This window comes from Calypte anna, chromosome Z, assembly GCF_003957555.1.
Source record: "Calypte anna isolate BGI_N300 chromosome Z, bCalAnn1_v1.p, whole genome shotgun sequence".
Classification (NCBI taxonomy): Eukaryota; Metazoa; Chordata; class Aves; order Apodiformes; family Trochilidae; genus Calypte; species Calypte anna.
In genome coordinates this window covers 19,156,208-19,174,110 of record NC_044274.1, presented here as the reverse complement: position 1 = coordinate 19,174,110, position 17,903 = coordinate 19,156,208, and the positions used below count along the sequence as shown (strand labels likewise).

The 17,903-nt window shown below is 40.1% G+C and overlaps 1 protein-coding gene across 6 annotated transcripts in view; it reads left to right on the top strand.

Moving 5' to 3' along the window:
• Positions 1-362: 362 nt before the first annotated feature.
• The window catches only part of ANKRD55 (ankyrin repeat domain 55), a 48,332-nt gene continuing 30,791 nt past the window's right edge, over positions 363-17,903 (top strand). For 5 of the 6 annotated variants that reach the window (XM_030467831.1, XM_030467830.1, XM_030467828.1 and 2 more), the window contains exons 1-6: positions 4,849-5,433; positions 6,021-6,119; positions 7,143-7,265; positions 9,082-9,212; positions 11,241-11,350; positions 14,621-14,681. In XM_030467831.1, coding sequence (XP_030323691.1) covers positions 6,032-6,119; positions 7,143-7,265; positions 9,082-9,212; positions 11,241-11,350; positions 14,621-14,681 — 513 coding nt within the window. In that variant the 5' untranslated portion in view covers positions 4,849-5,433; positions 6,021-6,031. Of the gene's footprint in view, positions 731-4,848; positions 5,434-6,020; positions 6,120-7,142; positions 7,266-9,081; positions 9,213-11,240; positions 11,351-14,620; positions 14,682-17,903 lie in introns of those variants that run through there. The other variant, XM_030467829.1, reaches the window with a different exon arrangement.

The following is a 17,903-nucleotide window of genomic DNA, read 5'->3' as shown; positions in this document are numbered from 1 at the left end:
TGCCTGGCTCTCCCATAGCTGAAAGCAATCTGAAGCCTTGGCAAGTGTACAGAGTGACATGAGGAATATTATGCCCCACATGGGACTCACAAGACTTCATTGTCAGGTGTTTCTCCCCAGCTTCCCTGGTTGTGTACCTGCAAAGCACCACATAACACAGGGCTTTACACCCTCCGGCATGGCCCAGCAAAGAAAGCTCTGTTCTGCTCGGCCTGACTGGCCGCAGCAGAGCCCAGCCAGGCCCTCAGCCTGCGCTGGCAGCTCCGCACATGCTCGTTGGGCAGCCCAGTCCCGCTCCCCGGCCCCGGGCTGCCGGCCCAGGGGCAGCGCCGGGAGCCAGGAGCCGGGAGCCGGGAGCCGGGAGCCGGGGCGGTGTGGCTGCCAGCTCTCCCGCAGCTGCTGCCAGGCTGTTCCGCTCGCTGGAGCTCAGAGGTTTTCCAAAAGCTCTGAGCAGCTTGCAGGGATGTCATTTTTCTTGGGTCCGTGACAAACAGACTCCTGCGTTCCCATCGAGCTGGTGATGTCCTTGCCGTGACAACAACCCGCAGCCGTAAAGCGAGTTCAGGTCTGTGACACGCAGGCTGGCGACAGCTGTCCTTGCATGGTTTGCTGTAAGAGATGAGATTCTTCCCCGAAAACCCTGGAGATGGCACTTTTCTGCTCTGGTTGTAAGTAATGATGTAGAGCACAATGGATTTCAGTTCCTCATCAGTGTTCGATCAGCACAAAGGTAAGTCACCTGCAAACTCATTTCAAAATCTCATCTTCCCGTGCAAATGTATAGAGATGGCTTGACAGAACGAATATCAAGAATTTAAATTATAATAATAGTAATAATAATATTGGGCCTCATAGAATTTTGTTTTGCTTACACATGGAGGAATTTCTTCCATCAGCTTCAGACACGGATATTTCAGCTTATTACTACAGTAGTTTTTAAAATTTTTCAGCAGAATAGCAACAGCAGCTGATTGCTTTTATGCTTGTCATGGAGAGATGTATGTACATATTTATTATTTATATTATCTATTGGCTTACTCATGCAACATATGTAATACATATGCAACAATTGCAATATTGGAAAACAGAGCAGTTTAAAATGGGGTAAAAATTTAAGAAAAGATGATTTTCATAAGTCTACTTTTTGTATACATCAAAAAGACTAGATGCTGACAAGTGATCGATTTTGCTTCAGCAAATCTTAGCTATATAGGTGAGTATTGCCATAACTGTGAATTTAAAATACCTTTAAAAGCCCCAACTGAAGGTTTTCTACTTGGTAAGGTTGCTAAGGAAATTAAAATGTCTCTTTATCATTTGCTTTTAAGTTAAATAATTGAATTTATAACGACCTTATTTGCTGATAAAAGCTTTTATGTCTTATGATTTAATCCATTTTAAGGAATGTAGTGGCATTCCTTTTATGTTCCCAAAGCAGGAAGCTGTGATTGTTTGATTACCTGTGTTGCAAACAATTTCTTTTTCACTCAGCTTTGCCAAGTAATCCGTGTGCAGTAGCCATAGTTGCCAGTGCACACCTGCCAAGTGTCCAGGATGACATGGCTGTGCTGGCTCCCCAGCAAAGATGCTGACTGCAGAAAAAAAGATGAAAGGCTGGAGGAAGACAGATGCTGCTCAGTTGGGACCCCAGCCTGAGTGGATGGGGAAGGGTGGGAAGCCACCAAACAAAATTGAGTGACAAGAGACAAAACATACTACCAACAAAGATAAAAATAAGAAAGGAAGTGCAACAGGAGAAGGAGGATCTGTACTCTGTCAGGAACAGAGACAGGTGTTCTTTGGTAACATGGGAATAAATGACATAAAGAGAAAATTTTCCTTAACAGGACAGAGGTGTGGGGCTGACTGAGATTCTGCAGCTCCAAACAGCCATTCTCAAGCTCTCACGTATGCTCTGTGCCACACACCCACAGAGCAGTACTCAGACTTGGGTGGGAGAGGGGGATCCACAGTGCTGTGGGAATGGCTGTCAGGGAGCTGATGGGGTTGGTGCTGGAAAGGAGGCTGGAATATGACCAGGCTTGGGAAAGAGCAGTCAATAAAGGGGCAAACAGCAATGGTAGAGACCACTGATTGAAACCACCACATACAGACAGAAGTGAGAGACTTGGGAGGCAACATATGCCTGTACCTCCCTGTGCCTATTAATCTGTGCCTCTCCTCCTGCCAGACCACTCTCCATACTGGCCCATCCGTATTCCTCTTCAGGTATCATCTTAATCCCCCTGTCATACTTCACTCACAACACCACCAAGCAAGAGGGTCGCCTCCAGATAAATTCATCATTTCCCCTCTATTACAGCTACAGTCTGCTGGCTCATTGGATTATTTGTGATTTACTGATTGCCTTCCTGCTAGCTGTGTGGGAGGCAGCTGGATGGGGAGCAGGAGCAGACAATGAATGGCACACTGAGTCTATTGGTTATCATGCAAAGAAAGCTATACTCAAAATTTAAAGTAGATGGTGGATTTTATCTAAATAGCATGTTAATGTCTTGGCACATTACTGTTTTAAGCAGGTATCATTCTTTAGCAAGGAAAAGTGGAATCTATTTAATTAGTGCTATTTCATTAGCTATAATACTGCAAGAACACAAATTAGCTTTCAAACACAGCAGATCAGTTTCTATTGATCCAATAAAATAATCCAACCCTCCCTACAAACCATTTCTCCTTCCCACACATCAGAAACTTAGCCCAACTGCAGATCAAAAAACAGCATTCCAGGCTTGAAAATTATAATGTCTCTTTGCAGCACTTGCTATGGTACTGCTTAATAATATCTCACAATAGTTATCCATAGTAACATCACTAGCAATATGGGACTTAAAGCCAAGTGACACCAGAAACACCTTCCCTCCTTATACTGCCAGATGCCATTCAAATGTGGGCTGTACCTGGCTGCAGATGTTTACCATTTACGTAGAGGAGCTAGACAAAGGCCTGGACTGGTACAGTCACAGCCAGGAACACAGAGGGATTATTACTTTGTTACGCAATTGATAAATCTGTAGTATTAGAGAGGGAGTTTCCAAAAACTGCATTCATCCACTTCTTGCTGACCTTTGACACTGACATGCTGAGATCAAATCAACTGCCTATTTTTGTGTCCTGCCAACAAGCTGTGGGATATCACATGAGGAATTTGGCTACTGATGGAGACCAGGCTTTACAGGACAGAGGGAAGTAAATTATATATGTAAATATTTCTTCTTCACAATGAACACAAATTATCCTGTTGTCCATCCTTCAGTTTTCAAAACTTAGTGTTTTAGCGAGGTGTCTAAATGAATCATTTTAAAGACCACATACACTAAGCTGCAGCAAATTAATTTAGATTTTAAAAATCCAGTGCAGGAGAAAGCATGTACTTACATGCTTCTAATGTACACTTGGTAAAGCAACACATTGACTAACATCACAAATCCTGTAAAACATGCATTCATCATAGGAGAGTCAGAGGATTTACACAAGCAGTGTAATTTCATAGCAATGAATCCTGTGATGATTATGCATGTTTCTTTATATACCCCCTTTCTGACCAAAATACCATTACTTTATCTTAAAGAAAGAGCACACTTTTAAACCACTTAAGCTTGTTTCAGATAGACTGGCTTTTGATTCCTTCTGAGGATTTTAACTACAAAAGGTGGTGTCAGAACCCCATATGTCATTTGGTCTTTGTTCATTAAGATATTTCCAGACCGTTCCACGTGACTGCATTTCTCCCGACCTTTGATCCATATGCAGGTTCTTAGTTGGACCTTCTGCCTTCTTGAAGATGACAGACAGCCTCATTTCCACAGCAGATTTCCAAAATAAAACATAAAATGTGTCTGGAACAGCACTAGTGTTCACTGGTAGTTACAGAATTGCAAGGTAATAAATGAAGTAATGCTAACACATTCGAAGGTGGAGGGTCAGGCACTTGGATGTTCACAGTTCCATTTTGCTTTACGGTGCTGATGCTCCAGCCACCGTCAAGCTCCCCAGCAGGGTAAGCTTGCAAAGGGGGACACAAGCACTTGGTACCTTACTGTAGTCTTCTACAAAATGACCACTCTTCAAACATTTCCTTTTATGCCCATGAAGATGTCTGCAAAAAGAAATGGCCTACAACCTTTATGCCCATGCACCCTTTTCCTCCCCCATTCCTTCAAATGGTAAGCCAGAAGAAGTGTGGAATGTTGTGTCACTTGGAGCCAAGTGCATCCAGAATAAGCAATATTCAAGCCCTCCTGGCATTTCCTGCTCCCTGTTGTGTGAAGCATCAGAAGACCATGCAACTGTCTTCCTCCTTTACCCCTCCTACCCAAAGCCACAGAAGTCACATTAAAGACACCCCACATGAAATCATGTCACCCTACAGGAATAGAGTTAGTCACTCTGCTTTATGTCAGATGCACAATATGGGTGCTTATCAATTCCTCCTGGCCCAGTCTCCCTCTCCCTGCTATTATAGGCTAATAGCCTGGTCCATCTGCCTCTCCTTGCTCTGACAGTTAGGTCTCATGGCTGGGTAAGTGTAAATCTTGGATGTAGCTTTATGCCACCATCCCTTCACAGGAGTGGAGCCTGCGAGAGCAGGCATCATGGGCAAACTTCGTTCATTTATCCATCCCTTCCTTCAGAGTTTTGCTTCCTTTGCCTCATCCAGAGGATATTTGCTCTGGGGAAAGCAGATTCATCCCAGCACAAGCAAAGGCACAGGGAAGAAGGTGTTTTGGATTTATTTGGGTGAAAAAGGGCAGAGGTAATTGGGGACCCACATACAGGTGCACATCCACATCCTCATCTTTTTGCCACCTTGTTCTTCAGGTAAGCAACTGCTCTTCTTGGGAAATGGGGAGTTTTTCTTTTGCAGCTGCTCTGCTGCTGACTCACAGCAGCAAAATTTAACAGTGTTTACAAGGCTAAACATCAAAAAGTACTAATTTCATATGCATAAGGCATAAAAGGAGGTGAGGGCCCCTTTGATCCACTGTCTCTCTCAGTACAACTAATGGTTTCTTTCCCAAAGCCAAGAGCATCTTCTGTGTACCATTCCTATATAACAACCATCAGATGTAGCTGTGAAAGGAGCTGTGGCATTGCTCATAGCTGTCACCTCCTATATGCCTTCGGAGACAAGCCACCATAAGACGAGCACCAAAAAAGATGAACCTCTGCTTTGTCTCCTTGCCTTCCACACAGCCCATGCCATACCCCACTTTTATTTAGGGGATAGCTCAGACATGAGGTTGTTGTTTACTGAGTATACTGATTGTGAGGGCAGTATGCAGAGCTGGCACGATAAGAAAAATCTGACAAATGAGCCCTGTGCTAAACTCACTTCTTTTTTCATACAGTAGTCACTTGAGTATGACTCTCCAGAGACGAGTCTTAGTCTCTCCTGATCTTCTAAGCATACAGGTCAGCTTCTGAGCCAAATGAACAGTTCCCTCAGCAATAGACTCCCCAGTAGAATAAAAATCAAATTTCCAGTTTTAATGTACAGATTTGATTAAATGTTTAATTTAAAAGAGCAGATAGAAGAAGGGAAGTAAATTAAATACTCTTCAGTTGGGTAATGATGGAGAAAGAATCTGTGCACGGGTGAAGGCAGATTTAGCATCAGCTTTCTAGTATTCCCATGCCCACAACTAGAGCTCCATTTCCACAGACTAACCTGTCCCAGAGTAACAGATGACTGCATTTCTATGGCAGCCAGCTTTTGAAGCTGAGAGTGATGATTGCAGCCCAAACAGAGGTGCTGACATGTGGGGAGTTACACTGGGCTGTAAACCCCAGCATGGAGCTCATGCAGGTTTGGTTTAAAAACATCTGATCACGATAGTGTGTCTAAAACTTTAAAATTATCTTTAAAGATATTTTTTCATTCAATAAAATATATGACAATGTTTATAATTTATATTATAAAAATGTATTCCTTTATTATGAAAACAACTTCTACTAACTTTTCGAATGATGTTTAAATCGTCTCCCTTTTTTCTGCACAGCTTTCATAGTTATGCTATTTCCAGAAGATGTGACTGCAAGAATAAGTCACCAGTCACTTATTCTGTCTTTCTTTTGGTCAACTCTCCAGTGTGATTTAGGTATTAGTTTTACTTTCTCCTGCTAAGAAGGTAGTGCAATGGCTGGACATACGTTATGCTCCGTAGCTCTGTCCCTCAGCTTCAGTAAACAGCACAGCTCACTGCAGGTGTACTTCGTTTTGAGCTAATAGAGATCAGAAACTCTTCTTAAAATTAAACATGAGGTTGATAACAAACATTGTTGTTAAACATGTGGTACGTGTCACAATACATATCTAGACCATTGTACTACTACATCAATTTCACCCCGCACCAAACAGTAAACTCTTTTGACTTGTGGAGTTACCAGGTTAGTAGCCTACTTGAAGCCAAAGGACATGTAGGTACGTGGAGCACAGGATGACCAGTCTGGAAGAAAGTTACAAGCAAAGAAGCAAAGAGAGAATCATAACTTTAGTTTTTCTAAAAACAAAAATCTGAGGAGTGTTTAGGAACAGCTCTTGCTTGGAATCTGCTTTAAATAACACCTCATTCTGTGACTGCAAAACAAAATAAATCACTTCTGTGTCCAGCTTTTGTTTTTGCAGGAATTATTAACACAAATCATTGCTGCTAGAAGTTCACCTTTCTGAGTAGAGAATTCCCCTGGACACTGCAGGGAAAGAAAGTGAAAAGCCTCAGTTTTATGACTGGTGTACGGATATACTGAAACTGAAAGCACTTGTGTTCTTATTTCATCCTATCTCAGAAAAGTGTAGCCAGCAATATTATTAGCTATTTCATCTATTTTTTTGTTGTTTCTCAGGTCATGTTACATTAATGTTAGAATGATTTCTTGTAAGAGGTGGAAACCTCCCAGAAGTTTCCTTGTGTCCTCTCAGTTTCTGTGTGTGGCAGTTTTTTGGAAGAAGTTATGATTACAAGTTTCAGATGACTAACAAAAACCACAGTGCTGTTCAGATACATTTTGTTCCACCTCAAGTTATCTAGTCATAAAAACTCAGTCAAGTAAGTGTCACTATTATACTGTTAATCATTTGTGCTTGTTCTCTGTTTGCTCCTGGACATACTCCTCCCCTGCAGGTGATGCAGCAGAAGAGATTGACTTGACTGTGGTTTACCAAGCAGCAGCTAGTGGTGATGTGAACACATTAACTGCAGCAATTCGAGAAGATCCATCCATCCTAGAGTGCTGTGACAGTGAGGGTAAATGAAGGCTGAGCTTGTTCTCAGGGTATTAACTGCTTCAGCTTGCAATTAAATTTTCCGGTTTTTTTTAATCCTGATTTTTGTGTTCGGCAAATAATATTTAGTAGCAGAATATGGGAAATATAAGTTATTTTTTAAATATACACTGGAATTGTTCAGTTTGGATATTTTGTTCCCCCTGTAAATGTAAGCTAATTATATGGATACAAATAAGTTTTTTAGCTATAATCAGACAGTGTTTTATCATTAATCTATTTTATCATCTTTAGGGACTAAACAGTGAAATATTGTTGCAATTTCAGGGAATAAAAATGCCTTTTTCATCAAAGCCAAATGCTATACATTCCACACATCTCTAGAGTAGGGGGTTCCACTTAAAAACCCGCAGGTGTACAGACACAGTTTGAATGATTTTGTCGTGCAAGTGTTTGCCTAAGTGTTGGTTGTACAATTCACAATGTTCTAAATAATCTGTTCTGTCTGTGAGACCATGCTCCATTTCATTTTGTGTTCAAGTTACTTACTGTTTAATTGTTTTGCGAGGCTGGGGTTCATACACATCTATTTCACAAGTGAATTAGAGTAACAGATCTCTGGAAGCTTCTCCTGAGATGACTTTGCTTATTCAAAAGGATTTTTTAATTAGAGATTCTTTCAAAGGATCCATATGAACACTGTCTATTCTAATCTTTACCAGTTCCCAAGTTACCAATTTTTCCTACAATTTAAACCAGACATCCTGATATCTTTAAAACAGTTATTGATCTCCAGGGAAAATGCTCCATCAGGCAAAAATGGTCTCAATCCAGATCTTTAATGTGAGAAGGACTAGGTATGAAGGGAAGTGGGTAGAGATAGACTAGTCAGCAAACATACTCTTTTTTACTGTATTGTACATCCAAATGTAACTAAAGACCAGTCTTGCAAGACGGAACATGTGGCTTGTATTCTGCACATATGGCAGAGTGTGCATAATTGAAGGTTGAGTAGCATTCATTGGCTCAGCAGACTCAGTGAATCCAGCAAGGATAGTTTTTCTTCTGTTGTGTCTGAAGTTTCCAGTAGTCTTATGGTTTCCAATATTCATGTTTAGTCCCAGCTAAATAATTTTAAATTGCTTTGTCATATACTGCAGAAAAATCTTTTTCTATTATTCAGCAGTTAGCAGAATGGAAGGAGGGGGAAGCAATTAAAAGGCTTCATAATACTTTGTGATAAAATTTGAGTATTAGATTGGAATGCATATTTCAGTTTTTTCTAGCATGTTTGCAGAATATAAAATAAGTTCTTGTGACAACAGAAACTATTCTAGACCAAATCCAATCTTTAAAATAAGTTGTTGTCCACATAAAGCATCAGCTCATATACATACACCTTTGCACAGGACAGGCCTTGATATCATCTATCTTTTGAATACACAAAAGATAGAGACAGAATGAAGCTGGAGTTTGAGAAAATTAGCCAAGCACCATCTGTCTACAAGTCACTCTGAAGAGTAGCAGTGTCCAAAATAGTGTACAAAGCCAGCAGTTCATATTGGGAGTTTGTCAACACAAAAACACTTTTTCTGCCCAGAGAGTTAATGCAGCAAGGCTTTTGCTAATGAAGTCATGCTCTTTTTAAAGTCAGTGGTCAGTAATTGGCATTGCAGTTACTTCCTGCCTGCAAAAAAGCTGCTTACAACTGTTGGACAGTTGTCAGAGAAAAGATTTGTTAATTTACCAGTGCTAACATTAGCAAATAAGAAAATATCTCTATCTTACGGTTTTGACAAAATAAAAATTTTTAAAGTACATTTGACTTCCTTCCTCAGGTTGCACACCTTTGATGCATGCTGTGTCAGGACGCCAGGTTGATACAGTGAAGCTTCTGTTGAAGATGGGAGCCAATATTAATACTCAAGATTCTTGTGGACGTACCAGTTTATCTCTGGCAACTTATCTGGTACCAAGACTTGGGGAGAAGTCTGGAAAGATAGATGGAAAGAAGGGAGTAAATGTTCAGACCAAATAAGATTTCTTTACACTACATATACTGCAGATTTCTTTATACTACTGTAAGATTTGTTGATACTACAAGAAAGAAAAGAGTACATGACATTTGGATCTAAGCAGCAGTGCAACTTTACTATAATGCAAACCGGGAAGCAGTGATTATTAGAAAAGGATCAGGACTCCCGTCAATAAGTTGTACAATAAGTGCATGGAATGGGGGTGTCAGTAAATCCAGGGCACTCTGTATGGTTTCAAGAAAGCCTCTCTTTCTGTGTACTGGAAAGTCCCTTCCTGTCTTAACGCGATGATTAATTTTTCACCTCCCACTGTCAGCCTCAGATTTTTATACTCCAGTGAGGGCACTCCTATATCAAATTGTGGTGGTAAGCAAGCATGTTTTCTTGCACAGCACATGACCCAGGGCATTGCTTTTTTTCACTATAGAGCTGGAACTTGGATGGCCAGATTAAGAATTTAAATTTAAGGTGCTGCAGGTGCCTGTGCAGATACTACGATCATAAGAAATCCAGTCCCCCAATCAACACCTATACAAGTGACAGTAGAGGCAGACATCCCATTGAGAAGTTTGGGTAGGGAGATGTCTGTCTGAAGGAAACAAGGATGTTGTTTCTTCTCCTTAGCCTTCTACTAGCTGAAGGGAATGCAGGCTTTAGAGAGAGGATGGGGCAGAGGGGATGACCATGGGCTTCCATTACTAGTTGAACAGAAAGGACGAAGGAATATGCACCCCTGCTGCACAGTATGAAATATGTCTGGATGACTGCCAGTTTGTTTAAACAGATACTGTGGCAGCTTAATTAAATCACATCCCCTGCATATAGTTTCTTCCTGCAAAATCAGAACAAAACCAATGCTTCTGCTCAGCTGTGTGATATTCAGACAGATAAGCGTAGAAATTGGCCAAACAGGCAGTCTCATTCAATGCAAGGAGCATGCTTCACTTACTTGAGAATAAACATTTCCTCTGCCAGGTATTTTTTTTTTAAATCCCATAATTAGTCCCATGCTCCTTTTCTCCTTCCTCTTTTCCCAGAGAGGAAGAAATATTCTTTGGAAAAAAAGAAATTACTGGAAAAGATTTAAACCACCCAGGCTTCAAAGTTTCCGTTTCTGTTTCTGTGATGAATGTAATTGGAGTTCTAGAGAGCATTTGGCTGTGAGGTCTGTCCAGAGCAGTGAATTCAGCAGAGCTTCACAGTCACAGTCTCATGCAGAATTGGATGGTCTTTTATTTCCATCTTTCCACACCATTTCCCCATAAATGTTGGTAATGCCAATCTGATGTAGCTCATACAGGAGGGAACAACCTTTATTGATTGCCTGCAGAAGTTTGAACAAAACACCTAAATGTATATTTGATTTCCCTGGGATTTTAAGTGCTAGAAGATTTATGCAGTCACAACCAGACTGTCTACTTGACTTTTTTGCTGAGGTGATCAATAGAAGGTTTTAAGCCAAGGACTGAATCATCCCATCTGTTTTGGTGCTGTTTTCAGTCTGATGTTGTTACTAATGCAAATTTCTGCAATCGTGTTTGTAAGACCACACTCTAAGGCTTCTTACTACTGATTTGTCAACCCTGCTAAAATCTCATAAAGGAAATGAGATTAAGTGTTCATGATTGTGGTTTAACCTAGCATAATAAAGTCCACGTGCAGGAGTATGTGTAGCATTTGCTAATGATGCAGGAATTAGCAGCTTTTTAATCACTGTTTACTCAGTACTTGCCACAGCTGCAGAAAAACATCAAAATGCAGTGTAAAGAAAGTACCATATTGAAGAAATGAATGGCCAAGATAGTCTGTGGCTTGGACTCCAAAATGGAACCTCACTCAGTGCTGAGAGACCTATACTGGGGAAAGAAAAGACCCATTCCTCTGTTGGCAGAAACACCAAGCAAAGATCTGGCCTGATGCATTTCAGTCTCCTCTTTGACACGCTCAAATTCCTCTTCTAGGGCTGGCTGGAAGGATGTGTCAGCTTGCTCAGAAACGGCGCTAAGCAGAACATACCTGACAAAAACGGGAGGTTGCCACTTCACGCTGCTACTGCGGAGCCTGATGTGAGGTATGTCCCAGGCTCCAGCAGCATTTGCTGGTTGAATCTGAACAGGTAGTCACCAACACAAGCTATCTGACACAAAGGGGAGCCCAAGTCAGGAAGTTTAGCTGTGACAGTTATACGTGTGGCTTGCTTCTTTGGTTAGTGGCTGTCATAAAGGGGGCAGACAGGGAGGAAGAGCATTGTGCAGCACCTGTGTAACAGAGATGTATGGCCAAGTAAGGTGAGGAGCCTCGTTTAAGATCACAACTTTGTGAGGAGGGAAATTGTAATAGAGATTGAAATCCTGTGTTTGCCCTGACTACTTACCATTCTGCCACCTCTCCATAAGAAATATTACAAGAAGTTCCTCCTCTGGACTTCTTCTGCAAGTAGCAAGACAAATATGAAAAAAGTTTTCCACAATCAACTTCTCTGAGAGCCCCTGTTGTGAAGGGGGAAGCTGAGGTTTAGTGGAATGGGTCATTTATAAGCACTTATACTGAAGATGGAGTAACAACTCCAAACTGTCTTCACAAGAAGCATTAAGAAAGCTACTCATTGTCCCATGCCAGCCTGTGACAATAGGAGGGTTTAATGAATTTTGGTTTCTACAGCTGAATAATAAATTCAATCAAAAAACTCTCCTAAGTGAATCATATCTGAAAGTTTATAAAGACACTAGAGACAGGTAAAACATGTAGTACATGCAAAATATTCATGTGACTTACTTGCTGAGTGTACGGTTTTGCTGCTGTTGCTCTATTAGACCAGCCCAAACTTCTGTTTCTGCTGATATTGCTCTCCAGCCTTTTTTAACAGCTTTATTAGTTTTTCACGTTATCATTGCTTTTCATGCATCACTTGGAGAGAGTAGTTTGAGGTTCTGCAAAAGTGCAGGTCATGCCACTATCGTTAAACAAAGCCTCCACAGAAAGAAGACAATTTTTGTACAGCTCTGCGTATGCTTCTGCTTGAAAGGGAACAGTAATCTTCTTTACCAGCAGCACACAGGGTTTCCTGAACATTTTTCACATTCTCCGTGGATACAGGCAGACATTTGCTCTGCACAGGAGTTAACCAATTGCTCAGTTCCTTTTCCTTGACTTTTCACTGTTTTTTTTCCCTATACCCAGAAGACATGCCTAGAGCAATGAGGAGCAGACTTTTCCATCCTGGTCATTGTCACAATCTTGAATGCCATGTTGTTGCCAAGAAAGCGTATGCAGTGGCCAGCTTTTTCATCCAATTTTGAAAGCTGGCAGGCCACTGTGTAAACCTCATATGCTGGAGACAGTACATGGGCTGCACAGAGAGACAGACAGTAATCAGACAATTTATGTAATTATTTGATAAGTAAAGGTCTTCAGTGCATTCCTCAGAGCCCATGAGGAAAGGTGGAAAGAGAATTCATGGACTTCTTGATCTATGGCTTTAAGAGTAGATATCAGAGACATTTCCACTTCATGGCTAAATATCCACATCTTTGAGTGATAACACTTACATTGCCATAATGGTCTAAGATTATGTCAGCCAAAGTTTGCTGTTGATAAAATTTTTACACTCAAAGAATGACATTTCCTTCCCATACACTGGTTTCATTGTGCAGAAACATAGATTATAAAACTGATAAATGGTTTTTAGAAGCATATTGTGATTGTCTTACTCTCCTTCTCACTCATCCATGTTTTCAGATACAGAATTCTGAGATTCTGAGTCACTGTGTCAAATGTCCAAAAATGTCTCTTCCCTTTTACAAATTTTTACCAAATTAATCACAGCAATCCTAAAGTGTTATCCTTTTCTGAGTTCTTGTAGTATCACTCCATTATGCTATTGGTTGTGTGATTCAGAAAAGGAGGCATAACACCACTTTTCAACAGCTATTTGAGTCAATATACAAATGGATTTGAAGTCCTAGCAAAGCAGTGGGATCTGCCCAGTCTTCACTCTTTAAGCATATTCCAGTTGGAAAAAAATAAATTTGGACTTCCGAGGCATTACCAGTGGATAATCTTTTCACCTGCAGAGTTGTCCAGATCATCCCTAAGCAACTGTAAATGCTTTAATAATTCACATTATCTAGTTGTTTACTACTGGGATGGAGAGGTAAAACCAAATATGGCATGCAACATTCTAAACTTGCGATGGTCCACACACCTGAATACAGTTCAATCCAGAAAACATACTGAAAGATGTTGATGATCGTCTTGATGAAAAGCTGTAAAAGATCATAATTTGGTTTCTATGCATGGGGATATATTCATTGTTGAATACCTTTATCTGTGAGTTATCTATATATTTACCAGACTTCCCTCCTTGACAATTTCATAATATTTAAATTTTGTTGCAAAACAATATGTCTATAACTATTCATGTTTTGAAGGTTTCTAGCGAATTCACACCTTTACATGAGCAACATATTTGCATTATAATCTTATCTAGGGATCCAATAAGGATATGTCTTTCTTTCTGCTAGAATCCTAAGAACTGTACATCCATGTTAGGATGCATGCCATTTGTCTTTGTTATAATCTGTGACCAGATGTTCCTTTCCATTTCCATGGTCATCCAAACACTTAGCATTCTACTATAAAACACAGCCATCTTCATCAAACCTATAGTGTTTACAAAACATCTGCATAGGATACCAAAAGGAAAAAAAAAATGCAAAATACTTGCAATGTTCAATTATTGTGGTTGGATAACATTTAATGTAACTATTTTATTGTAACTGTTCCCTCCACCAGAGGGGAGTGTTTGTAGGCTGATATTCAACAAAATATGCATTGCTATATTTTATACCCTAACAATGGCCATATCCAAGAAGGCACACTGTAAGGACTTGTAAAATACTACTAGTCTGTGTGTGTTTAAATATATAATATGCATGTACACACACAAACACAAGCACGTACATTGCATCATATTACTTCAAGAGTTAAGAGTGAAAAATCTTTTGGTAAACTGGCCATTTAAAAAAGTATTAAAGTAGGATAACAATTAATTGCTAAGCTACCAAAAACTTCACTCGTGTATTACTGCACACTCTGATTCTAGCCTGGCAATCAGCACAAGAATTCATTTCATTCCCAGCCGTAATCTTTTGCTGTAATAGTAAGCTGTAAAGTCCTATTTACTTTTCTCATATGACAAAGCTCAGACCTAAGATTCTGACCTATGTCCATCACTAATACTGATTTTTCTTGAAATTGCATGGTTTGTTCTCAATAAAGTGTCATTTTTTCCAGTTTTGGTCAGGGGTATAGCACACTGATTATGTCATTGCTTCTGCAGGCTTCTGAACGTGCTTCTGCAGCAGTCAAATCTTAGTGAAATTAATCACCAGGACAATGAGGTGAGTGACCTTTGCTGCAAGTCACAGTCCCATACTCTGGTGTCATGCATTCATTCTGTTCAGAAGTCACTATATTATCAATTTTATAATAAGACTATGCACTAGTAAAAAAATTCTGTAACACTTTTGCTGAACTCTGCAAAGTGTTATCTTTTTTTTCCTGCTATAAATGATGCACCTTTAGGCTTATAAACCTTCTCCATACATTGCCAGCTGTGAGGTTGCTATTAGGTTGCTTGCCTAGACAGTAATTGCTTTTGATTCTTCTGAAGTTAGACATGGGACTAAATTTTTCCTTTACCAGTCATCCAGTCATTAAACTGCTGTTCTCAGAAAAAATATTGGAAAGGTGATATAACATGGAACAGTCATGGTGCTACCAAAATTTATGCTATCATCTGATCCTTAAAGAATTGTGACCCTGTGTGTGTGTGTATGTATGTATATGTATATGTGCACACTATATGTACATTTTATATATATAGTGTACACAGTGTACAAAGAATAATGTTAATATCCCAGATATGTTCTCTGAATGGAGAGACACAAGACAGGACACAAGAGAGGCTCCAGATGTCTTTTCGTATATTTCTCTTTGCTCTAACAGTTACTCAAAGGTGCATCTTTTCTTCACAATGCCAGAACAGTTACAGAAGTGCTAATTTTCCCTTCCCATGAACTTTCCTTATCCACTTCATGGTTTGCAGACTCTGCTCACAACAACCTAAACCAGACATGTGCTTTGTCTTGGTATGGAATTCTGTTCCTCATTAATTCCATGGAGCTATGGAATTTCAACCTGTAGTGTTTTGCCATAAGACATGGTTCTATGCAGTTTGGAACTTTTATCCAGCTCACTGTCATTTGGCAATGAGAAGATAGTCATTCAAGTGTCCGTACTAAGCCCTTAATATTAATGTTTTCTGAAAAATGTGGATCCTCACAAATGATTGCAGCTAATAGAGCTATTCTCTTGGCATAAATAAAACACTTCAGGTTTTATATCTTATAACTGATGATCATAAAAAATATGAAGGCATGAATGTGTGAACAGTAAGAAATACATATGGAGCTTTCATAATTTCCACAACTCTGTCTTTCTGTGGGTTTACTCATGATGCCTGTGAGATGTCAATGCGAAGAAATATTTGCTGAAAAAGCCTCAGATCTGTGCAAAACAATTGTCACACTATTTTTTCCTTAGTCATTTCTTGGTTTTCCTTCTTTTATGTCCCCTATTTCTCCTTATTGTTTATAAATGTTCGATTTTTTTTTTGCTGTCTCTCCTTTAATGTTGTGTTCTGCTGAATCTTCAGCTTTAGCAGTTCTGGTATCACTCTGATACTTCTCTTACTAACAGAAGTCTATATAGAGTTGCCACTGAAGGCTGCCATCACAATGCATGAATCAGATGGGTGTGGGCTGGACAGCCACTGCCCACTGCAATAGGCCCACATGTGTGAGCTGCCACCACACCCAGCTCAATGCTCTTTCTTAGTTGGATGCTCTGAAAGGACACGTGGAATGTGCAAATGATTAGAAAAGAAATAGAAAAAAAACCAGAAAGCATCACTATGCTCTGTCAGAATCCTTGGTACACCCACATCTTGAATGTCACCTGCAAGACACAACTGAAAAAGGACATATAAGTAAAGGAACAAAAACAGACAACAAAGTTGTCTGTAATAGTTGCAGAGAAGCTGGTTTCCTACAGCTAAAATGATGGGGTCTCCTACAGAAATTATTGGGCAGCAGTTTTAAAGAAAACAGAAATAATTATTTTTTCAGAAAATGCATTGTTACTTTGTTGAGGTCTGGATGTCACAGGAAGTCTTCATCCTGATTACCAACACAGAATTACAGAGTGGTAGGGGTTGGAAGGGACATCAAGAGATTGAGTCCAAATCCCCCTGCCAGGGCAGGATCACCAAGTGTAGGTAACACATAAATACATCCAGGCAGGCTTTGAATGTCTCCAGAGAAGGAGACTCCACAACCTCCCTTAGCAGCCTGTAGCAGTGCTCTGTCATTCTCACAGTGAAAAAGCTTTCCCTTTTGTTTACACAAAACTTCCTATGCTCCCACTTACACCCATTACCCCTTGTTCTATCACTGGACATTACTAAAAGAAGAGCCTGGCTCCATCCTCCTGACACATATTTAAAAAGATTAGTGAGGTCACCCCTCAGTCTCAGCCAAGCTAAACCAAACCCCACTCCTCAGTCTTTCCTCACAAGAGAGATGTTCCACTCCCTTGACCATTTTTGTGGCTCTGCACTGGACTTTTTCAAGGAGTTCCCTGTCCTTCTTGAACTGAGGAACCCAGAACTGGACACAAATGTTAGGTGATTGTATACCATCAAGCTTTATTTCTTGTAATTTTTTCCAAAGCATCTGCTGCTAACTCTCTGAGCTATGCCTCTGTACTAGAGAGATCTTCGATCCCTACCCACAGTTCTCACACTCTTTTGTTACAACTGACTCTGCTGGTTACCCAAGTGGAAACAGAGGAAGTTGATTTTCAATTATTTTTGTCCATATCAACAGACTGAAGGTGGATGACAGAAAGATGGCCTCATAGGGAAGTGGTGGATTCTCCGTCCCTGGAGATATTTAAAAAGAGACTGGATGTGGCACTCAGTGCCATGGTCTAGCAACCACAATGGTGGTTCAAGGGTTGGACTCGATGATCTCTGAGGTCCCTTCCAACCCAGCCAATTCTCTGATTCTATGATTCTTTTGTTTTTTTTTTCCTGCTCTTCAGGACTATGTTTTAGGACCCATTTCCCAAGTGGAAATTGCTTTACTGAAGCCTCACTTCTCAGTACTCTTAGATACCAAGTGTCCATTAACAGTGGTCCCTTGGTCCACTTAGGGCAGGATTTTATCCTCGTTTGTGGTTTTTCAAAACCAAAACCCTTGTGATTAAGCTTTGAAAACCCTAACTAAACCCAAGACTGATTATGTTCAATGGCTCTCTTTTGTCATCAAGTATACTTAAGCTTTAAAAAAGGGAACTTGAAAAGCCTTGTAAGATATCTAATGAATGAGAGAAAATTTTAGGCCATTCAAGCTTTTAGTTAGAAAATTACTGCTGAAAACTTCCACTATTAATGTATGATGTCTGCATCAGTGGTTTATATTTTGTTCTTTACCTACAGTGTTGCCTGGTGCCTTTTTTTGTTCTGTGACAAGCTTTAATTACTTTTCTGCTCTACATTT